Genomic DNA, 25,366 nt, shown 5'->3' with positions numbered 1-25,366 from the left:
TTTGCATGACTGAAGGTTGTGCATTTAAGCCTATTAAAATTCTATGTGGGGAGATGAATGCCTATTAAAAACAGAACAGATGCCAGGTCCTCCACCCTGTGGCTGCAGGCTCTCAGTGCATACACCACATAAGCCTTCACCTTTAGATGATGCCATAGCTTGTATTTGACCAAACTCCTTAGTCATGTACCTATAGCTGCTCAACAAACACATGCTGGTGGCAGTATCTTTGCTTATTAACACTGGGGGAGCGAGTGACTGCTCTAGTAAGAATTAAGAGTGCACTTGTGACATATAATTTAAAACACAGGAAGACAGGGTATGTGCTTTAAAGGTCTTCTAAATAAGGGGAAAAGGATGAGTGTGGAGGAATATGGTTAAATAGCAAACTAGTCATGGTATATCTTGATGATTTTAGATTAAATTACTGACAGATCTTGTTGACTCCCTCCACTCAAAGCTGTCTGTAAGTTGGACATCATGATAGGAGGGGGTCTAAGAAAGTACTTGAAGGAAGGCCAGGCTAGGTGCACATACAATAAAAGCATTAAGGGGATCACATCTCTCATCTCCTTATTAGTACCACTTGGAACAAAACATGGTTGCAAATATAGGCAGGTAGCTTTGAGATCTTCCTTTGCTGCCACTGGTTCCAGCACTGAGTGATTTAACAGCATTACATGTGTTCAGGAAACTCCTCTTCTGTGTACAGACAAAGCTGAGAGAAGACCCAGCTATTTTATATGTCAGGCCCTGAAAGGAGTTAAGAATTCTAGCTTGTTTTTTTATTGATGAGGCAAGTTCTAAAGGAATACCATACCAACACTGCACCGGTCAGGCTTCCTTCTACACTGAGTCATAGGCAGCACTTCTAAAAAATTAGGACCCATATATTGGACAAATTGCAAGGGCCAAGTGAATCAGTGCTACTGTCTGTCTGTACTTCCCACTTAAAGATGCACATGATGGCTTTGCCAAGGTGACTAGGAAAGCAGCCAGTTACCTCAGGTAGCTAAAATGAGGCATCTCAGTCCACATATAGGCATCAAGGTAAGACCAATTTCTCTGACTGGTCTGAACAAAATCATGGCAAACTGCAAAATTAGATTGAAATCAGCTGACTTTAAGAGATTAAACTCCTGATTGAATCTGAGTCTGTCTATCTTGTTTTGACATATCCACCAGGAAAACTCTGAAACCAGTTGTTAAAAAATAGCTACTCTGCACACCAAAGACATGTGAGCAATATTGACAGTGGATCTAATGTACAACATCTCACCATTTTAATTTTTTGGCTCAATTTCAGACCTAAGTGAAGTGTTATTTTAGTACTCAGAACAAATGTGAAGTGCTTTTGTGAGATATAGTAATGAAAACCAGAACAGGGCTTTAACAGACATTGCCACTAATGCTTGTGAACTCCTTTTCCACATCATTACCAACATGTTGCTATTGGACTGTAAGAATGATGTACCAGACTAATGATATCAAATGCATTTCCAGATTTATTCACCATGACCTGTGATGTATGTATTGTGTTTAACTAACTGGACTAAAATACTAGTGAATTATACAGAGATACTTGTAAAAGCTTCTTCTCAAGTGTTATGTTGTGTACCTATGTCAGATAAAAGCACACTGTCTTTCAAAAATGTGAACTATCTGGGTTGCCTATTCACCATTTGGTCTCACTTGTGGCAGCTGCATGATTATATTCACTCTGTGATTCTGACTCCACTTAAATCTGTTTGTCAGAAGATGTGAAGCAGTAGTCAACACGTGAAATGCTGACAAAACCGTATTTATGATAGCATCAGTACCTTGGAAGAAATTTTTCAGAAAGGCTTTGAGTCCTCAAACCATTAATGCTAAGGTATACCTAGTATCTACAAACTGCAATTAGAATTGGCTTTCCTTTCACCCCTGATGAATTGAGTTTTGTTTTTTATAGGTATACATTTGAACTGTCACAGGAAAGGGTCAGTACCGAAAGCATATGGAAACTAAAATGAACCGTAGTGATCCCAGTCCATTTGGGCTGCAAAGCTGAAAAGGAAAGCGTAGCATCAAAGGCAGCCTTCTGAGTTTAGCACTTGACCTCTTCTGAGGGAAGGTCAAAAGCACTGGTACAGTATGCAACATTTACTACACACTTCAATATGCTAAAGATGTGTTTCCTGTTGGCTTGAACTGCTCAGGGCCAGGTCAGGTCTTCCACCATCACAGTTAAAAGGCTTATCCTGGCTCTCAGCAATGTCAAGCAGAATCTTTTCACTGTGAATTTGAGCAGGATCTCAGTAACTCCCTTTCACAAATGTGTGTTCTTCAAGAAAAGCTTAAAACAAATCTTTTATGGCTGCTCTCTGAGGCACTGAACTTCCACTAAAATAAAAAGTCTTCAAAAAGACTTCAAAGACTGGTATATCACCAATCTCCTATTAAAAAAAGTGGACTTTCCATTACTGGAAGTCTTTAAGAAAAGAATCCGAAAAATCATAAAGAAGGAACATGATTCCCTAGAGGGATGAACAGATGACTTCTTAAAGTCCCTTCTAGCTGCATTCTTCTATGATTCAATGGCTTAAGACATACAATCCCAAGCTCCCTACAATTAGCTAATGTAGTTTCCACAAGACACCAAGTCCTGCTTTTGTTTCCAAGGATGTTAAGAGCAAAGAAAAGTATCTGGCCTCAAGGGGAGACAAGATGCAAATCCCCACTTTCAAGAACTAAACTGTAGTTGTAATACATCCCCTACAAGTAAAGTAGTCAGTTTATTTATGAGAAATTCACTAAAAGCTATGACTGTGGGTATTACAGCATTTACAGAACACACCTTCAAACACACACATCATCCTGGAAACCTGTTATCAACATACAGAATATGCAGAACCTTATATTTGTTCTGCAATAAACAGAACATTATTGAACCATATACTCTGTGTTTGCCCGTTATCTCACTGTACAGCGTTATTACAATTTACTGTTGTAAACAAATAATTTTTACTGTCTTCAAATGCAAACATCTGATTCTATGACAAGTCAGTTCAGAACTGCTACATAATGTGTAATGTTAAACTGCATTTTCATAATAAAACCACAGAGAGTGGTGATACCAGTTACAACTCTAAAGCTGTAATTCATTGTGAAAACATCTCACCATAAACAAACAGATTTCTTAAATTGATGTTTTAAAATAACAGAAGAAGAAGAAGAGAGGCATTCAAAGGTACCAAAAAGTAATTAGTACTCAGTCTAATGGATTAATTAAAAAGAGTGGAAATTACTCTTAAGTCTACTTGGAAAAGTTGTTTCTATAAACTTGTTTCCAAGATCACTAAAAATGTGATAAAATACAGTACCTGGCCTCAATCCTCAAAAAAAATTTGTTAAACTTTTTCCCAAAACTTTATAACATAAAATTGTAGAGAAAGAAACATGCAAACATACCCAATACCTTACACATGCCATTAATACAGATATCTCGGCTGTGCCTTCCTTCAAAGCAAGGAGTACCGTCAGTGACTGCATCAAGCATCTTCTCTGAAAAATGGCCGTCTATTGGGCGACAGTGGAGCTCACAGGGGTTTGCTGAAAGGAAAACAAAGATACTTGCTCAGAAAATACTTCAGCGGGACATTGAACTGCAATGGATGGGGAATCACAGTATGTCTTTATTGCACCATCCACTCATTTTCCCTGGCATTTGACAGAAATTGCCTAATTAGAAGCAGTGAGCAGAGCCAGGGTTGTATTTTTAACAGGGTAACACAGGCCCAATAAATGCCAACTGTGGACTTCTAGTAAGAAGAAGGAGGCTGGTGCCCTCATGCTCTCCATCAGTAGTATGTTAAGAGCCAGCAGGCTGGCTCAAGCCGTGATGAGGCCATCAGCTGTGATGGAGAAAGGGCCAGGAAACCAGCAAAACCAACTGCCATTAGTGAGGGGAAAGGAGGAATCTGGGGGTGAGATTGCCAAGGACATTGACAAGCAACAGTTTTCCACCAGCTGATGGCCGAGTGATTTTGGAGATAAACTATAACTGCTCATTGCTGCTGCCAGACTCTCTCAGACAGCAGGGAAATGGTTGCTTCAAATCTTCTGCATGTCAGTAGGGTGTCACATCACTGCTTGTTTTCAGCTATCTGCTGGCACTTAATAAATTATTTAAAACACTGGACTTTGTTCTTGCTTAGCAACTTACGAAATGGGGATAATATTGGTGGGTCTGACAGACTCAGGTTGTTCTTGGATAGATGTGCACGGAAGCCACAGGGAAGAGAAAAGCGACAGCAAAAACAATCTGTGAGTGTCTGAAACAAGATTTTCTGCAACGGACCAGCCTTAGTCTATCCCATCCATGGAGTAAGAAGAGCCAAACACACACCTGCCCTTGAAATTTTGAAATGCAGGCTTCAGAGTTGAAGGACACAAGTTTGATAAGTTGTATACATGGAAGATGAGTTAGAATTGAAACCAAGGTCAAAGCAAAGATAGATATAATCCCTATCCTTATATCATGCCTTGGAAACCCTCCAGCACAGCCAGAGTTATCTAACTGAAAAAAAATCATCCACTGTCACACCAACAGCAACAAAGGAACTGTCTTCTGGTTTTGGTCCCTAACAAGACTCCAGTCCAGAGCAATTTGCTCATGCTCAGGGTAACTATATATCTGCTACCTCCTGAATAATGAATTTCTTTCTCCCTCTTTCTCCCCTTCCTCCTTTGTTGACCTCATTTGTGTCATACTAAGAACTGTGTTTAAAATTTGAGGAATTTCTAGTAACAAGAGAAATTCAGATTTTTGGTAATGCAAAGAACTAAATAATTTCCTGCAAAAGGGTTTATGCTTTTGAAGGGGGAAATTCACCCTCATTGCTTGGGTTTGGACACCACCAGCATATGCACAGCACCACACAGTGCACGAAAGTGACAGCAGCTCCTGAAGTGCTTGCAGCTCAAGGACTGAACCCTACACAGCCTGAGCTTTAAAACTATTATCTCGTTCACGTAGACAGGATCTCTGCAACACTGGAATTCGAAAAATAAAAAAAGCAACATCAAAAGAAATCTAAAACCTTAATGAGGAGTTTTGGTTTTTCTCTCTTGTCAGTAGAGTTAAAATGGCAGGACTGACAATAATGTCGTGATTGTGGCTCCCCAAAGAAGATGCCTCTGTAAAGGGCAATAGAGGGATTAGAGGCAGAGGACACACATGGACCAAGGTTATGAAATTGGTGGAATTCAAGATGATGTGAGTCATGTTCAAGAATATTGACAGAGATGGACCTACAAAAGAGTCTCAGGCAAGAACATAAAGTTTGTAATCCTTAGCAGCCCTCAGCCTCTCTGTGAAAACTGCCAGCCATAACATCCATCAGTTGTTCTGATAAGAGCTGTCATGATAAGCAATGCAAGTGATTTTACTTTTATCTGAAGAAATCTTTTCCTGGCCATGTGGCTAATTTGATTACTTCAGTGCTCTAAATTGTCTTTCATCGTGCTTACCCTCTCAATGTACCATTTTTTAAACACAAAGCACAATATCCTAGAATTACAGCTAGTCTGTTACCTGCTCAGAATCAATACTGACAGACACAGCCTTTGCATAAAGTCATTTCAGGTTTTACACTGTTCATAATAAAATATGTAAGGCAGTAGTTTGGTACCTGTACCTCCTCCCTAGCTATGTGCTAACGGAACAAGCAAGATGGTATCCAGTTTCATTTCAGAAATCACTGAGCAAGGAAAAGCAAGCAGTGCTGACTGCTGACACGCTCTTGTCATAACTATGATGCTCTAAGTATATAACTCAGAAAAAGGAGAGCAAGGTAACTCCTTTACTAAACAAAACAAAAAAAAAAGTTAAAATAAGTAACAAGCAAACTTTCAGCCTTGAATAGGTTCACAGTTCAAAGAAGGGCTTTCTAGGCACAAAAGCTTTCCTGATTTTCCTAATGGTAGTAACTGATCTAAAATTAGATCCTACCTGTACCCATAAATTTTGTATTGCTTTTCTTCCTATCAGTTTTCTACTGAGCCCCACTGGAAATGAGAGGATATTGCTACCTCCCCACAAACTCAATCCTATCCAATATTTATACTCCTGCCATCATTCTTTGAGTTATTTTGCTACTTCATCTGCATAGAAGGCAGATTAGGGCACCACTGAGGAAACTATCCTAGCACTGTATTAGCCATTCATCTTCTAAAATTATTTACTTATCTATCATTATAATTTTTTTACAACTTAGCTCAGGGACCTGACAAAAGATCAGGGCTCCATTATTCTAGGACTGTAAATAAACCATACCAGAATCAGCCACTGTCCTCAAAAAGTCTAACATTTTAAACACAAAACAGACGCACATGCAGAAAGTACTTTTATCTCCTATTTTCAAATAGAGAACTGACACACGAAGAAAATAAATAGATTTCCCGAAATGATGGAAGAACTTGAAAGCAAAGACTGGCATTGAATTCAGATTTTCTAAATCTTGTTTCAGTCCTGAAAATCTAAAAAGACTAAACTGAGATCAGTATGAGCACTGGGGCTGCTCAGAAGGAACTAATTAAATCAGCTGGTTTAGTTTCAGTTACTTCAGCAAATTTGACTAATTCATTCTTTTAACAAAAAGGCTATCATCTGAATAACTTTTGGGCCAAAATATACATAAATTCTGATCATGTGGCTAAGGAAGAAATTCTTCACGATGAGGGTGTTGAAGCACTGGCACAGGTTGCCCAGGGAGGTGGTAGACACTCCATCCCTGGAAACATTCCCGGTCAGGTTGGACGGGGCTCTGAGCATCCTGATCTAGTTGAAGCTGTCCCTGCTCATTGCAGGCGGGTTGGACTAGATGACCTTTAAGGGTCCTTCCAACCCAAACTATGCTATGATTCCATGATTCTATGATTCTTGCAATCCAGCATATGCACAAAATACTAGATCCAATCTGTGAACACTCAGCAATTACCATGTTCACACAATTCTTGTTCAGAAAAAGCACACCAAACACCCATTTAAACAGACCTGATTTCTGCTTCGGTAAAGCCTACAGCATTTTACTTATCCTTCCCTCCAAAGTAGGATCAAAGCCACTGGGACTACTCTTGCTTAGATTGTATTTATATCTACAATGATAATATTCATTCCTCAAACCTATAGGTAACCTGCTCTAATGTTTAATGACCCATTAGGCAATAAAGATTTCTTAATGTGTAACCTAAGGCAATAAAGACTTCTTGATGTGTAACCTAAAGTTCCCTTGTGCTGTTTTGTCCATTTCTGCTTGTCCTACCTTTCAGGGCCAGGAAGAATTGCTGGATTCATCCCTCTCTAGAGACTCCTGTACTGCTTTAGTAAAGGTGATGGGAAGTTGCAGTATGAAGTACAGTGATCTCAACACTGCTCAGATCTCAACGGGTTCTTCCAGACCTGAGCACAACACTGCATGCAGCCATGCAATCTTGCTAGCCTGTATCTCTACTAGGTCAGTAGATGCATGCAATATATCATCACAATATGCATGCTATATATCCTTAGAAACTCTTCAAGTAGGTGGCATCTAACTCACTCATCTTCTCTTTTCTAGAGCAAAACTTGCTTTTCTCGACCTTTCCCATAAACTATGTTTTTCAAATCATTCGACTTCCATGTTGCTCTCCTGTAAACCTTTTCCAGTTTGCCTGCATCCTTCTGGTGGTGCATTGGTCCTAGCCAGACATAAGATTTTAGGTGAGGTGCCATCAACACTCAGCAGCCTAGAAAAATTACATCCTGTTTTTTACCCACAGTGCGAATGTCCTGCACCAAAATTATGGCTTTGATTTGAAGATTTGAATAGGGACAAGATCAGTCCTCTAATACATAGAAGAAACCCAGATGTAATAGATTTCCAAGTCACAGAGCTCCTGTAAGAGCCCAGTGACATTTTTGTAATCAGATGGACTGAGGAAGTAAGCCTGCAAAGCTGAGTAAAAATCCTAAAATTCAGGCATGTGATTTTTTTCCCCCGTATATATTATGATAGAGTTCAGATTCACCAAGTGTAAACAGAACAACATGAAGCTAGCTAGATACGAACATATTGCCTTCATAATTTAAATTTGTTTCTCTCACAGCTGACTCCCATGAGTTCACATGCTGGAAGGATCCAGCTTAACCTGACTGAAAAGGATATGATTAATGTGTCTGGCAGCAGAAGATAGGACTTCAGTATTTTTTCCTGCTTCACAAGGAAGAAAAGAAGTGACCTCTTCTCTAAAAATCCTCACTTCTGTGGGAACTCAGAATTGTATAAAGAAATCCAAAGCAAAGAAAATTAAAGACAATTACCAAACACAGACAAAACAGGGAAAAAAATCTAAGGTAAAGCTAATTTATCACTTTAACCAACTTTGGAACCGCAAAAGAATCTTTAATTTCAAAACAGTGGCAACAGAAACATTATCGCATGCTGTTAGCTCAGTCCCTGCGACCATATCAGTACAGATCTTACTTGATACACAGACATATTTTGGAAGAAATATGAAATTTAAAACACTTTAGCAACATAACCCCTATCTGCCAGTACATGAGATGATCCTGGCACTGATTTCAGAAAAGAAAGGTATTTATGTGATTCACTGTAGGACTCATACTTACTACATGGAAGTTAAGCCCTGAGAAGCTATCAGATTTATATAAATGCAATTTGTCAAAAGGTATGAAATAAATAAATGTGGGGTCAGCCTGATGGCAAGAGAAGTAGATTAGCACCGAAGTCTGACTGAAGTGTCAAAGTAGGGGCCTTGGTCATGAGAACAATTCAGAAAATATCCTGGTCAGAGCTGCTGGATGCTTTAGCCACCCTTGAACCTGCAAGTCCCCTTCATGTTGAGACACCCAGGGATACTCAGGTGCTCCAGCTTGAGCTCATGGGGACATTCTGGGCTCTGGGGAAAATCCACAATCATAGAACTATGCAAGTTCCCCAACAGGCCCAAACTCATTTAAAACAGAAGGGAAAAATCTCAGTTGGAACCTTAAATATAGTTAGCCTAGGTAACAGTGAGATTCATTGCTTTTCTGCCAGGTTGCTTGTTAAAGCTGCTTGTTGCATCTCACCTTAAATTAAATGATAAGCTATTAAAAAAAGAGTCTTTGTCCTCTTGTGAAGGTACAATTTACGTAACTGGAAAGGACATTATGACAATGTTTATGTGACATTCATTAGAACTGGCTTATGTAAGCTATGAAATTAAGGCCAGGAGAGAGAATTGTGACCATCTAGATAATTTACTATTTTTCTAGTAGGATGAGGGAACACAGAATGTCTAAAGTGTCACAAAATGTCTAGCTCAGGGTTTCATCTCCTCAAATAGACTCTTCCACACAAAAACTGTTATGTGCACTTGGGGTTTAGGAAGGCTTCACGGCATTTTCTTTTCCCTTTATATCCCATGTGCAGCACGAGAGGATTTAAAATGCCTGATAATAAAACACAACCCAAAACCTTCTAGGCAGCAAGTTAAAGTAGTAACGGAGTGTTGTGAAAAGTCTTTGAAATTGAATTGCACCAGTTAAGGGGAAAAGTAAAGGAAGCTGGTGTATACTGACAGAGGTTGGTGTACATATATATGGTGGACATGGTGATTAAGTCTCCAGAGCCCTGAAACATCAGCTCGTTTGTATGGGGTTTACAAGAGGCTGATCGTTTGCTTTTGTTTAAGTTTTGGTTTGTTTAGGACAAACAATTGCAAGAAAGGCTCAGACTGCTCAGAAAAGCACGCTGTTTCATGAGTCTGAAGTTATTTTGCCCAGGGTACCTGCAGCAACCAACGGAAGATGAAATAAAATTTGAAACTGAGATGGGAAGAAAACTCTCATGTGTTTCAATGCAGTGTGTAATGCTGTCTGGACAAAACTGGAACCAGTGTGCCCATGACAGCCACCCACCTTCAATCATAAAATGATCAATAAATGATTGAAAAAATGATAAAAAATCATCAATCATCTGACATTAGTCAGATGAAGGATCAGCACAGGATTTGGCCAAGTCCTTGCCTAGACGAGTGTTCCCAGGAGAGCCTCCCTATCTGAGGAAGCCAGGATTTTTATAAGTTAAGAGTTTAGCAGTAAGAAGACACTTCAAATGCTGTTAAGGAAATGTAAGAATGAAGTTGCAGTAAGTTACGGACCTCACAGATCACAGGGGAGAGATGTAACTCTAGACTGAAACTCTGGCTGCTGAGGAAACAGGTGAAAACAGTCAAAAAGCTTTTTAAGCCACAGAAAAAATATTTGCTTGGTATTTGAAGGATTTTGCAAAAGGTCAATGAAACCCAGGATGTTCTAGATGAAATCTATCAGGCCGAAACAACCCACCATTTTAAAGATAAGTGGTTTCTCTGTAAAGCTCCAATCAACTCTATTTGAAATATGGCATGGGCATACCTTAGGTCTGCTTTCCAGTGTGCAGGAAGCATTTGATTAATGGTTCTCAATGCCCTTTGAAAGCAGATCTTCTGCAACAAATACACATGCAGAACTGCAAGTTATGTAGCACTGCCCTAGAGAGGACATGGACAGAACCAAGGCCGGACACTGCAGTGGTACATGTGAGTAACAGAGAGGACGGGAATCCTAATTTCAGTGACAGGTGCCTGCAGAAAACTGTTTATGAGTTTGGCTTCGGACTAAGCCTTAGGCTGTTAGCATTTACCATGGTTTGTTTTGTTGTGAGTCCTTCTGAAAAAGTCTTTTTCTATCAAACATATTTTCTTTCATCAGCAATTTTCCTGGAAGTCTGTATGCTCTAGGTTCAGCTTCAATGGTGTATTTGTTAGATGAAATTGAAACAGTAGCTGAAATTTAAGAAATCTATTCAGAAGTGCCAATAACTGTGAAAATGCAATGATCATGCTGAAAAACACTACCGGCAAACAAAATTTGAAGTTGAAACTTGAGCTGCACGTGCCTAACTGGTTTATTTTTTCATAAAATCAATTATATGGCTTCTACTGGATAATCTACTCATTACATTTATGCATACGCCAAGAATCAAACTGTATGGTAATAACTATTACCCCTATATTTATTAACTCGCTGTTACAAAGCAAGTTATAAGGCAGAGACATCAATTTTTTCTCTACAGTACAGGGCACCACAATACTGAACCTGTTGAGGTATTACTTCCTCAGTGTGGTGCCAGGTACACTTACCATGCAGATCTGAGTTTGGAAGTAGTAAAGCCACATTTGTGCAGCCGCAGTGCTCTGCTTACTGGGTGCAGTGATGCCTGCAGGTCCAAACATGCAGCTCTGCACTACACTATTGTACTTCTTATTCTGCAGTTGACACCAGAAAAGATTGTTTAAGTATATCCTGAACAATGAGTATAGATGTGACTTCAACAGCTTTTCTTAGTGCAGTATCTTAACAGGGTCTGGGCTAGTTACACTCAGAGCCATTATCACTAGATAATGCAAAAACTTCTATGCGTAGAGAAGAACCTCTGCCTTTGTGCATTCACAAAAGGCACACCTGCATATGGAGGAACACAAGATTTTTCTCTCTAATGAAAAGACACATAATTCAGTTACTTCTTGCCCTCATAGAGGCTTCTCATAGGTCTGTAAATTTTACTTTTTATAAAAGATATAAAACATTTTGTAGCTTCATACCTGTGTTATGAACAGGAACCCAGTGGTAGAATTCATTCTGGTAAGGAACTGTATCAAATTCACTGCACTGCATCTGGCGGAAGGTTGGCAATCCTTTGCGACAGGGGCTAATGTTACACATGCGATAGCGTTTCCTTTCTCCAGTGCAGTAGTCTCCTCCAAACTGTGGTCTAGAAGCAGAACATTGAGACTGGGATGTGAGATTCTGGGTAAAAAGTAGTTTTAAAAGGGCAATGTCTTTCCAGTTCCAATGGGGTAACAAGGTGAATCTGAATCCTTGACCGGGTAGAAATACCTTCACATGTTCAAGTACCCAAACGTGCCAGTATGGAGCACACAGATGGAGACGAACCCTGTATCCCAAAGAAGTGCTTGGTACATTACCCAGATGAACTCACAACAAACTAGCTTATGAAATGAAGTCACACAAAATACCGTGTTTTCCAGAATGTTTGACAGTTCTTCCAGAAAAGCCAAGTGATTTCTGCTGTTAAGCACTCTCTTAGTGATTTCTGAAAATGGGATATAGGGTCTTAATGAACTCAGATATATATTAGAAAATTCTGCCTTTCATGTTCTGTACCTATCAACTCACGTGTCTGAAGCTCAAACAAAGCTGATGACTACAAAAAAACATGAAAGGTGAGTCCTTGATTTGCCTCAGGAACAGATTGCTAGCTACTGTTGTCACCCAGTGTTTGAGGACATTTACTTATTCACGGCAGTATTATTAAAGCAACATTTCTATTATTTCTGCAAAGCCTCAATGCTAAATAACAGGATTTTTTTCATTTTGCATAGAAATAAGCTCCATGGAGGGTAAGGATTAAAGAGAAAGATCACAACTGTAAAAGGTGAGTCAACTAAATTTCACACAGGTACGCTTAACTGGGAACAAGAGGTGTTCAGTGTCTGTCTTGCTGTGGCACCTGCTGGTAGCAGTTTCATACAAAAGAGTTTCCAACATCATAGGTACCTCAAAGATCATGAATAAAAAGTAAGAAAAAATTGTGCAGTCAGCTTACTCTGGGTTATCACATGGTCTCTCTGCACTCTGAACTCCTGCCCCACATGTCCTTGTACAATGGGACCAGGATGACCAAATGCCCCATCCACCATGGATTGCTTCAGGAGTCTTGCCTACTGTAATGCACTCACCAGAGAAGCACCACTGAAGAGAGAAGAGAAAGGACAAACAGCTTAAGATCATTGTTGCAGGAAATTGCTATTGTGAATTGTTATTTCAGTCCCTGAAGGTCAAAAACTTAAGTGGAAATTTAAATGGAGATGTCACAAGATGCCCCTCCTTCACACTAAACAATGACAGAGATACTCATGGTTCTTTCGTCGCCCTTTTGCAGGCAGCGCAGCTTGCAGGCAGCATGGCTCACAGTCACCTTGTTTTCTCCGCACCGAGTTCCATCCGCAGCTGCATCCAGTTTGGAGCGGCAGGAGCCTTTCACCGAGCACCAGAGTGTTTGGCAAAGGTTCTAGAAAAGAAAGAAAACTCCAGAGTCTGAAGCAGACCTGAACTGCTATAGCCAAGATTGTCAGAACTCTTCCACGGTTTTGTACATCTATTTATGAGGTCTTATACTGGCTGTATTTCCAGAGGCAGATGTTCAGGGTTCTCCACAAGTTGGGACCCACCAAAGGTCCAGTTTTAGATACTCCCCATTAGTGTACAAGGAGATACTATTTGACAAATACAAAACAGTGAATACTTTCTATCAGGTGAATTACCTGAACTATGTGAGTTTAAATATTGTCCTCATTAGCTGCTCAGTTCCCAGATACACACAGGGAAAAAGGGCACTCTGTTTAAAGCAAAGGTGAACAGAGTTCTTATTATTTTAATTTGATGAGTAGTAATGAATACAATGTTCAGTTTTGCATTATTGTCTGCCTGAAAACATACAGTGAAATCAAAGAAGGTCAGAGAAGACAGCCAGGTAAGTAAAAACAACATAATGTCTCCAAGGACAACAGCCAGGTTAATATCCATGGAGGTCCCAAAACTGGATGAGGAAAAAGAAATCAAAACACAGGTCTCTTAAAACATTAACCAAGCAGACAGCAAGGGAATGATCTAAAAGAAGCAGTCCAGGATAGCTGGCAGAGAAAAAAGCCTCATGGGCTAGGTAGAGTTAAGGGATCTTTTTAGTGAATGCTTGCGTATTAAGTTACTCAGAAACTGGTGCCAGTTTAATGCAGTACATTGCCAGTAAAGCACAGCATTTCAGCTGCTACTCCATAGGCAGTGGTCAACTCCACAGAAGGGACAGAAACTCCCGAGACTCAAGAAAGCTAGCAGGGCAAAAAATATTACAGCTACCTTACAACAAGTCTTATTCACTCATTCAGGACTATTCTCTAGAGAGCAAGGACAGACACTGAGGGCTATTCCCCCCTCCTCATGCACACTAGCTTCAATTTTGGTTGGCAGGCAGAAGCCCTGCATGTTTGGGAACTCCTGAATGAGCAGGGCTTTGTGTGGAAGACCACTTCCAAGTTGGAGAAACCAGGGGTTGTCAGAGAGACTGTGCACTCCCAACTGGAACAGCAGAAGCAAAAGCCCAGGGGCTCTGGGCCAGTGCTTGGCTGAGGCTGTTTAAACTACAGAGCTCAGCACTGGGAGAGGGAACAGAGCTACCAGTGAAGCAGGGACAGCTGTAAATGTCATCACAGAAAAAAGCTGGTAGGAAGGATCCCACTAGCAGCTCCCACTGGGATTCTCAGAGCAAGCAACATGCCAGATTTGGGAGCCAGCATAGAAATTGGGCACTTGCAAAAATCCAGCCCCAGTGAGCTAGTAGACAGATTTGGCTGAGTGTGAAATGCAAAACATGGCTGCTGCTTTCTGACTTGTTTATATTTAAAATAGCTAAGCTTGGGCACTGTCTGTTATGAGATAGTTGCCTTTTATTTACTTTCTGCATGGTGTGTTCACCTCGGTTTTCATCTAGAACACTGCAAGGAAAGCTGATATTACAGAACATCTCGAGACACTCCAAATCTCCAGTTGGAATACAATGTCTGGGGTTTGTCTTGGCTCATTTAGCTGCTTTTGGGCAACGTATACAAGTCAAAGGTTGGTTTGCAGTTCCTTACTTATGGTTCAAGAATAGCATTACTTAGCAACTCTTTGTGAAGCCATCACTGTCAGGTTCTTAAGGCAGGGCTGCCCAAGTGTTCTGGCTGATGGATTTTCTTTCATTATTAAATTAATCCTTTATTTTAACTCTTGTATACGGAATGTGTTTTGTGTTTTTTAGTGTATGAAGTGCACTCCTGCACTGTGCTTCACACACCAGAGAAAGGCTCAGAAACTGAACACAGCTTACCACTGACAGTTACATTTTTATGAGATGCACTCATAGATTTCAAAGTCAAGAGTTCACAGAGGAAATTCTTTAGCTTTGCAAGAATTTGCAAGAGCTTTTTTCCATCTTTAAAAATACTGGAATAACAACAGTACAAGAAAAAGCACTGTTTACTGTCTGCTTTTGAAGGTAACAGCCAGAAATTCGTGACTCTACCATGGACTCACTGCAAGGCAAGTGACTGTTATGATATCATAAGCAATACAGTATACACTTTCCACCCAATCTGTTAAGAACAGGGTCTGTGCCTTAAAGAAAGTCAAGTCCAAAGACACACAGTTTCACCAAAATCAGTGGAAGTCTTGGAGATAAAGAGAGGGCAATAAGATAAGGATTCTGAGTTCCTACAGACTGTCCTATAGGAAGAACCTACCACTTGGAAAATTCCTCCCCCTAATTTGTCTTTTGCTTTTCTTTTCCTTATTAGAGGGACAATATTTATGTACTTCACAAGATGCGTAGAGGACTTACTGCCTAAATGGTTCATCAAAACCACTATCTGAATTATAAACCTCAGTCTTTGCTAAGTGTAATCACTGAATCCTGGGGCATCTTCAGCTAAATGCAGATTCTTCTCTCAAAAAGAATCTGTGGATCGAATTCAGTCAGACATTAAATGTTACAGAATAAATGTAGTCTGGTCAGTGAGCGAGTGTTAAGTAAATAGTGGTAGGGCAAAGAACAGTCAGACCTCTTAGACAAAATTACTGTACTGATCATTACATTACTGATCATAACATGACAGGCAGACCATACTATTCACAATTCCTTTCCTTGCCAGTGCAGCTATGTACAATACACAGGCCTTCCAGTAAAATGTAAAATGAGATGATACCAATTAATTTTCCAACATATGTCTAGCTGTAAAATTGGTTAATCTGGGAGATGTCAAATGTAAAGGCTTACTAGGTTCAAACCCAAGGAAAGACAGAATGAACTGATACTGCAAAATTACATTTTCATTTTCTTTCTGTACCAACAGACAACTTACGGTAGTTGAGGAAACTGGAACAGCATGTAATGAAAGCAATCTTTCAATACCTGCTTCAGATTCACTAGTTGCAGTTCAACATTGGTAATCATGTTATCTATTAAGGCTGAGAAGATTAATCAGAAATAATCTCCTCAATAGAAGGGCAGATGAGGAGACACATAATTATCCAAACGGAACAGTCAACATCAGCAATCCCCAGTCCACAGCTGTGTGCAATACCTTGCCTAAAAATCACTCCAGCACTGCTGATAGCCCTAACGCCACTTCTGCCACAGCTGTGTTTAACAGGGTGAGCAAGCTGGATGCTATCTGCAATGTTTGCTGCATATTGCTGCCCAAAACAGAAAAATTAGTGATCACTTAGCTAGACTAGCACGTGAAACCACTGCTGCTGAACTGATCTTTGTAGAAAAACGCCGTATGGAGCCAAATAGCTCTGAACATGCGAGGCACAGTTAAAATACCATACCACTGCCCTTAGCTAATATAACATGTTACTCTGCAGTGGCTCCTGGCTCTTGTGGAGAGTTGTGCTGCTGTGACTATGCTGCTCTCTTGCATCTCCACACAACACTGCTTTGCTGTGCTGTGAGCCAGACCCCGGCGTACTTTAAATTATGCATTTCTACATAAAAATCTGATGTTTGATGGGAAAATAAAGGTTCTTCAAGGTACCTGGACTGAAATTTCCTTTAACTAATTAGACCATCAAGAGTGTGAAAAATCAGGACATATGGGAAGAGTGCACAATCCTGATTTCTTCAGAAAACTCTTCCTGGAACTGAAGACTTTTTCCCAGAATGACTTGGTCTGTTGAATGCTATAAGCTGGAAGCATCTTATTTTTTAAAATGGGATTTAAGCTGCATTGATAATTTACTTAAGTTCATTATTCTAAGTTTAAAACTAAAATTACTCCAGTGTAGAAGGACAGACATTTAACAATAGATATGGGGCCAGATCCAGTAAAGGTCTTGGAAAATACAAGGCAAACAGTGCAACAACTCACTTCCAGAATCTGCAGAGTGGAATTAAAACAGTGTTAAGCAATGCCTGCACTAAACATCTAGCCTATGAGACTCTGAACATCCCGTATTTGTAGTTAGCAACTGAGGTTCACTGACTGCACTTCCACACTGTTGAAGAACTTAAGTTCTATTAGGACAACAAAGAAAAACATATAGCACTTACGTCCACATCTTCACAGAAAGTTGCATTGGGACCATACTGAAGCTGGCACTGGTGATGCACATCATAAATCACTCCAGGAGCAATTATTGGGGACTTTAAAACTTCTTTTTGGGGGCTATCATCCAGACAGAATCCCCACCCACGGCTAAAAGACAAAAACTGCATATTAAAAAAGCCCTGCAACCATACTTCTTTGAGATTTCTGTACAGACTTTCAGTATCTAATTCATAATGGTAATTTTGCATATGGACTTTGGAAATAACACTTCCAGATTCCAGCTAAGTTATGCTGAAGTGCTCCTAACAAACAGCACTCCATCTAGTAAGGTTTACAAAGGCAAAATATAGCTTGTCAAAGTGGAAATATCATAAGGTCATTATGGTTTGCATAGTGGCTTCAGAACACCCCACAACCTCTGGTTAAAGTTATACCATGTTGCTGCTCTTCAAAAGAAGACAATAAATTTGAAGAAGTCATTGAAGTCAAGCATGTGCCATTGTGGCCAAAGGCAAGGTCCATGATGTTCCATCAGAGTCCTTGATGGAAAGGCTTCTTTCGTCCTGACAACTGCAAAAAGCTGCAGGTTGCACCAAACCTGAGCCGATATGACAAGACTTGAGTTCACTTCCAGAAAACAAGAATATAGTGGAGCTTTTCCTAAATACTAAGTGAGCAATAAGCTTGGGGTACGCCCTCCACAGGAATTAACTCAAGCATACTAAAAAAACCTACATTTAGTAATATTATAATACAGGATTTACTTTAAACTCCACATAAACATCTCATACCCAGTTGTACTCATCTCAGGGAAACGCCACAACCTGATCACTCACTCTAGGAAACGTGTGATGTATTCCTTGCTGCACTGCGACCAGGTGAGTGGAGTAGGATCATATTGCAGCTGTCGGGACATAATATATGGGCGCTTTCCAACAGGTTCACAGTCATTCTCTTTTCCATCATGCTGGATACCAAAACTGAGATAAAAAACATTTAATAATTCCAGCTGATTGGTTGTACCACAACACCTACCTATGGGTTCCATGCTGTGCTTAAAAAGACACTAAGGTTTCTTCCTCCCCTAGCGAGCTGTAGATAGCTGTTTGCTAAAAATAAAATGATGATCTGACCCAAAACCTACAAAAAAGCTACACTCCAACACACTTTCAAACATGTCTGTTATGCACAGCAATACTGTCCTGCACAAAATAAAGAACAGACTGTCAGCAACTATATACTCAGGCGTATTTTTAAGGGAGTCAAAATACTATCACACAGTTGGGGCAGGAGTCACAGTTTAAACCTCAAAGTTATGTTAAAGCTGCAAACCTAAGAATGCTTCTGAGCTCTTGGAATCCAGTTATTTCAGACTTGTACCACTTTAACTAGGATCAGGCTTTGTTACACTCTGTCTTATGCTCTCTTATAATCTCACCTCTATTGCTTGTTTCTTTTTAAATCTCTTTTGATGGATTGAAACAGAGATATTGTTTTCAAAATTACTGAACGGTCAGTGAATTTGCCTCCAACCTCCACTCCTTCTTCCTGTTTAGCTTTCTCAGACTGTGCCTTACAAACAGATCTCCACAGCAGGTCTTCCCAACATGGTTCTCTCCAGCTTCTCTGGCTTATTAAGAAATTTCTTTATTCAACACGCTGTAAAAGTCATAAATACAAAAAATTTTGGGTGGGATTCAACTGACTAAACATACATGCCTCCACGATTTAGTGATTTAGCCACAGATTGGATAAAGTGAGTTCAAACCATTTAAGAATTTGTTTCTGGAAAATGTAGTTTTATCATGACTCAGATGTTCCAAAAGCAGGGCACTATTTCAGTCAGAATCAAGTCCAGCAGTGGGCCTGAGGCATAAAAGCAAGTGTGTCCCCTTGCTGACAGGCTCTTTTGCACGAACAGGGTCTGTTGACACAGGAGGCTGCAAACGTCTAGAGGGACAGTAGGGGGAAGAGTCGACTTTTGGCATTCATCTAAGGAATGGGTGCAGGGCTTTCTTCCCCTTTTTTGTTCATCTGTTGCCCATACTTGAACTTTTTAACATTCGTACTCTGAACTGGCTTTGAAGAATTGGTTCGATATTAACAACAAACCCTAGAGTATTCAATTTTCTTTGTGAAGCCAATCCTTTCTGGCAAAGCCCTGCACCACACCTGAAAAGGCAAGTATAGCGGTACTCTGTCTCACAGCATCCAAAGGACAGTGAGTTACCAGCCACCCAGGCTAGACAGGAAGAGGTCACACATGGCTCTATAGGGAAGAAGTGTCTTCTGATCAGTGTCTTCTGATGACTACTGTTAATGAAAAAAGCTCAATGTCAGCAAGAAGCTGTGGGGACCAAGTAACTAAACCCACAGCACCCAGATCCAATTGTAATGATTTTAGCATTATTTACTTGCACTAATTCCTTTCTGGCAATTGAGAAGTTGAACAAAGAAAAGCCAATTAATGGGTGACAGGACCAACAGTTGAGTAATCTTTGTATCAGATGATGATGATGATGATGATATCCCATCAGGAAATATAGACTTCATCCTGATTGGTGGTAAGGCGCACAACGGAAGTAATGTGATTGTAGGTACAGCAAGAACACATTATCTAGCCAAGCAACATGGTTCAGCTGAAAAGTACAGGCATTCTAGCTAAACCAGACTATCCATGAGATAATGCTCTGCTCAGTGTCAAAACAGATTAAGAAACCAGATTTTTTTTGTGTGAGTTTAATAAACAAACTGACCAACCAAAACACCCTCATAAATTTGAAATATTGAGAAATATAGTTCAAGCAAAAATACCGAATCATAAAAAATGTTTAGCTATGTCTGAAACTCAATGCTCAGGAACTTTAGTTGACTTGACCTAAGTGTATCCACAATAGCAACATTAATATACAGAAGATACCAGTTTTTAAGAAATGCCCAAAAGTGACTTTATTTGTTCATCAGGAAGGAGACCAAAGATTTGATATTTATGTGAAGTTTGCTTGAATTAAAAATGGGTTTTAGCTAATTTGCAATATTGAAATACCTTATAGAATCACAGAATCATCACGGTTGTAAAAGACCTCTAAGATCATCAAGTCCAACCATCAACCCAACACCACCATGCCCACTAAACCATTTCCCCAAGTGCCGCGTCTACATGTTTTCTGAATACTTCCAGTGATGGTGACTCCACCACCTCCCTGGGCAGCCTGTTCCAACATTTGACCACTCTTTCAGTAAGTAAGTGAAGTTTTCCTAATATCTAGTCTGAACCTCCCCTGGTACAACTTGAGGCCATTTCCTCTCGTCCTATCACTAGTTACTTGGGAGAAGAGACCAACACCCACCTCACCACAACCCCCTTTCAGGCAGTTGTAGAGAGCGAGAAGGTCTCCCCTCAGCCTCCTCTTCTCCAGACTAAACAATCACACTAAACAATAATGAAACAGGTATGTTTTATGTAAATCATTTGGATTGATTCTAAGATCATCTAGAATAATTGCATAGTAATTCAGAACATGTTTGGAAAAATTAGTACAATTAAGTGATGCTTCTTTGTAGCTTAATTATTTCGTCCTGATGTACTGTCCTACCAAACTGTGTTAAAAGGGGCAGACTGAATAGTTGTAAATATAAACAAAGGTCAAAGGCTTAAGAATCTGTTTCTTATTCCCTTGCTTAGAAAAAACAAACACAATTTTGGTTCTAATAATAGAGATATTAACTCACTCTTTGTTTTCTTCCACTCTAGCAATTTGAGTATTAACGTACAAATAATAAATTAAACTCAGCTAGGTTCCCCCTTCACTTTCAACTATACCTGTGTCCAAGTTCATGAGCAATAGTGAAAGCCAACGGAAGGCCAGAGTCTTCGTTGATGTTACAGCTTCTGTGAGGCTGACACATGCCTGACAGATGAGACAAACCTAAGGTTTCACATGGACGGTTCATGCCAGCACAAATATCCTTTCTAGAATCACAAAAGAGACGTGCCATTAAAAGAGCTTAAAAACAACTCTAGAGTGTCACTTACATTGGGTGGTAAGTGTCCATATTATAATGTATCAGTGCTAATTTCATTTTAAGCAAAGCATGGAGTTAACATTTTTACAAACATCTATGCACTTGTTCTGCTACTATCATATTATATTGCTATAATTTGTAGCCAACATTTATGTTGCTGTAGTGCCTAAATACATGTTTATTGACAAATTGCATACGAAAAAGTTTTAGAACCTCCATCTCTGACAGTGTTTTGAGACATGGTTTCTCAAACTCACCATACCTCAGCTTCATTCAACTGAACTGTTTGAAGTCTCTTTATTTGGAGAGGTAAACCACACATCATTGTGAGACTTCTTTTTCTCGTTCTTATTTTAAGCTTTGTTGACTCTGTTCTTTACTGCATCACTTGAGGGGTTGGTGTTTTTTTTGTTGTGTGGGTTTTTTTTTCCTGACAGACTTTAACTTAGGACTTCTTTTTGCAGATGTTAATCCCAATCTTTCCTCTCAGTTGTGAGCAGATTGGGTCCATTCTTATGGACCTGTAGAAGTTCTGTTTCACGCCTTGCCACTCTCTGTGTAACCTCAGACATCACCTTTAAGGTGGCACCATCTGTGCCTCTCTTGCTCACAAGTAAAGAAATATTTTGGGTCTCCTAAAATACAGAGATAATATTTAAACATCATACACTTTAAAGCTTAAAAATAAATGGCACTGTATGCGCAGAATACTCTTCCATTCTGAGCTGCACCTGTATATTACTTTAGGATTTGTTGTTATGGTGTTGTTCATCTACATGTTACATTGTTTTGGTATACTGCCTCAAAGAAGAATAGAGAAGATATGAAGCAAAAAATGAGATAGGATCAAGCGGAAAATGACCTGAGCTCTTCAAATTGTTAATCTCTCGGGACACACAGATCTCAATTTCCTGACTAAGATGGATCTCTAATAAAACACCCACACACATACTTAAAGTGTTATATGTACTTTGAAAACAAATGACAAACAATCCCTTTAAAAGGTACAGAAGGTCTAACTTTAACCACGTTTTTATAATATACCTCATATTGTCTGCCTGTATGAGTGTCATACACGCTTACACTGGGTTATTTTTGCACTAACACTGTATTTCAGAAACAGCATGTCTTCATCAGACCACTTTACTGGGTTCTGTGCAGGATGAACTAAGTGATGGCATGAGCCTGTAAAAAAATACCATCACCAGAAAACTGCAACTAAACAATATTCAGCCACAGCTGCTGAACTGCTATTATACCTGGTTAGAAGGACAGCCACGTCGTGGTGTGTAGGGTTGATGTCACTCTTGGGATTGACACTCTTCTGCCATTTGCAGAAGCTGGCTAGTGTCTTATCAGCATGGTGAACTATCTTCAAGCCTTGCTAATGGGAAATTAAGGAAAATATTATTGTAAAGACCACACTGCATTGCAATAACATGTCAGTGATGTTAGCCGTGAAGCTGGGTAATCTCTGAAGTGCAACAGACTATGCCTTTGCCTAAGGCTAGAGCCATCGTTAGGAGCAATGACATCTATTTATCTAACATATTGAATATTAAGTTAAAATGTTGACATTTTTGTAATTGGTGCAGCTAAAGGAAAAATTAAGTGCATAAATTTATGTATATTTTGGTATGAGAATTTTGTAAGATCCAACACTGAATTGAAAATTTCAAACAAACATTTTATATTCTCTTGAATGCACATTTTCCTCTATAGAGAAGGTAAAGACTAATTAGTGGGGGACTTCATGCTTAAGTTTGTCACTCAATGTTATATGAACATGTTATGCTCAGGGAACAATTATGCTTCTAATGGTGTATTTCTTTCACAATATTTTTCAATGCCAAAGAGAAACAATGCAGTCATAGATGTTTCATTGTCCTCTTATAGTTATATAGTATACATGCAAGTTACAGAGTTTCTTCTGGAATACAAAGTATGCAAAATAAATTCATTCAGAAACGTATCTTCTCATTTATGGTCTTGTGCATTCACTGTATCTTGTCTCAGTTTACTCTATTTAAGTTTTACAAAGCATCAAAATAACATTCTTAACAGACAGTAATTTCTGGGTAACTTAAAACCAAATTTTGAAAGATACCCAACACTGCTGCTTCCAACATTGCCATGCTCAACTGAACAGGAATCCATGGTTTATTATCAAAATAGCCATAGAAATTTAGCAAGTAAACTTAACTGAAGGTCACCATGGACTTCATGTCCTAATCGTCCTGTTAAGATGTGAACTACAAGTTTTGGTCTGCATATTCTGAGGGCTATACAGATAGACTTTACCGTAATAAATATTTCAGAAGATAAAACCTGGCCCCATGGCTTGGTTCATTGCTTTCTACAGCACTGGGACATTTGGCTTGTGGTCATAAATCATAAGCCACTGAGAAAATCCCCTTAATGTTTTCTTACAGTCAGATCAAGCCATGTTATGCGCAGTGTTTTAAAAATAACTATAAAATTATGACAATCAGCATGTATTTAAGCATGTAGCAACATATTAGTGAATGAGAGACATTGGAAATTACCAATATATAGCTAGTGTACAGCAATCACCATCTAATTAGTCCTCATTTTTTTGTTTCAAAAGAGATCTAAAAAGAAGTATTTGTTGGAGCTACACAGTAACAGATTTACTTCTTCAGAGACCTGCAAATACTCTAGCACAACACTTTATAATACATTTCAGGTAATGCTAGGTAATTAGATTCTGAGTGATGATGTAAACATTAATTTTTGTTTCCATCTAGTCTTCCTTGGCATCCCATGTTCTTTTGACACTGCGGAGATTCCATTTCTGCATTCCTAATTTGCCTGTTTTAATTACATTTTCCTTAGTGATTTTATGCAAAAATACCTGAAGTCATCAGCTAAATACTTTGCTATCTGGGGCAGCATTTATTCTAAAACAGACATACCAAAATTAATGGAAGAGTAAAATGAACATATTATTTTCTGCAAATTAACCCTCCTTTTCAGAATTATGGCCCAATGCATTGAACTCTCAAGTTTTATAAGTGACATTTTGAGGAAAATAAAAACCTTACCTCCTCCTCCTCAAAGAGTATGAGCCGGACCAGCACAATGTGAATTGCATTGCCAATGCTTGGATCATGGAACAGCCCTGTGACCTGTGCCAGAGCCAGGAGGTATGAGATTAACTGATTCCTCTATAGCAGAACAGGACTTTAGAGAGAAAATATGACATTTACTGCAACCACACTGTTCTTCTTGGGGTGGGGGTGTTTCATTTTTTAAATCCTCAATGCACTTCGTTGAAAGTTTACTGAAATGCAACGAATGTTAGAACTACTGCAAAGGGCAGCTCTGCCAAGTAAGTGATGATAGAGGATTTGGCAAAAGTTACTAAGCTGAAGAGCAAAAGCACACATCAGGTTATTTTAAGTCCATTTCCCTTTCAAGAATTTCAGCATGCTTAAAAAACATTAGTAGAAAAGAATGCAACATCTAGACCTATGTAACACTGACAGAGAGGTCCACTCTGTGTGCAAAGAACCCAGCATATCAAATTGTCCTGTTTTCATTTGATAGGAATCAGCTTCTGCCACAACAAAATAAAAATTAGTCCGTACTAGGCAAAGAGTTAAGTGATGGATACTCTTGAGTTTTCACAGCACAGGAGAGGATGATAAGAACAAAAGCAAAGATAATGAATTCATTAAAAAAAAAAAATACACATAAAAAAAGAGCAAGAACTGAACTCGGCAAAAATTTGTCCCAAATAAAATGTCATAAGCATCATCACAATGTTGAATTAGGCAGGAGGAAAGGGAATAGGAACAGAAGATAGTCGTAACCTACTTATATGTGAGCAATGTCATATATCACAAGAAATACAAATGAACAAAATGGATTATGTTTGGGTCAAAACTGTTTTGGAAAGACCATTAAAGGAGAAATTACCAAAATGAAGTGGAAATTGTGTTTACAAAGGCCTGATTTCAATATGGGTCTTTTTCAAGATATTAGACTGAAAATTGAATCATTGTGAGTAACCTTAACATCTCAGGTACAGACCACAGAGAAAATGTTAAGACTTGTTTGTTGCTGAATCTGATCATGACAG

At 39.2% G+C, this 25,366-nt stretch overlaps 1 protein-coding gene across 1 annotated transcript in view; it reads right to left on the bottom strand.

Annotated features, from left to right (window-relative positions):
• Positions 1-25,366, bottom strand: part of LOC104624986 (A disintegrin and metalloproteinase with thrombospondin motifs 12-like) — a gene marked incomplete at both ends in the record, with an annotated part of 64,664 nt that overhangs the window by 11,612 nt on the left and 27,686 nt on the right. Inside the window, 9 exons of the mRNA XM_010292496.1 lie at positions 3,458-3,591; positions 11,671-11,840; positions 12,696-12,841; positions 13,068-13,160; positions 17,238-17,382; positions 18,072-18,215; positions 21,059-21,208; positions 22,521-22,645; positions 24,327-24,410. Of these exons, the coding sequence (XP_010290798.1) occupies positions 3,458-3,591; positions 11,671-11,840; positions 12,696-12,841; positions 13,068-13,160; positions 17,238-17,382; positions 18,072-18,215; positions 21,059-21,208; positions 22,521-22,645; positions 24,327-24,410 (1,191 nt within the window). The remainder of the gene's footprint in view (positions 1-3,457; positions 3,592-11,670; positions 11,841-12,695; positions 12,842-13,067; positions 13,161-17,237; positions 17,383-18,071; positions 18,216-21,058; positions 21,209-22,520; positions 22,646-24,326; positions 24,411-25,366) is intronic.

The sequence above is a fragment of the Phaethon lepturus genome, unplaced genomic scaffold (assembly GCF_000687285.1).
Source record: "Phaethon lepturus isolate BGI_N335 unplaced genomic scaffold, ASM68728v1 scaffold54398, whole genome shotgun sequence".
Classification (NCBI taxonomy): Eukaryota; Metazoa; Chordata; class Aves; order Phaethontiformes; family Phaethontidae; genus Phaethon; species Phaethon lepturus.
The sequence above is the reverse complement of the archived record's forward strand: the minus strand, read 5'-3'. Positions and strand labels throughout refer to the sequence as shown.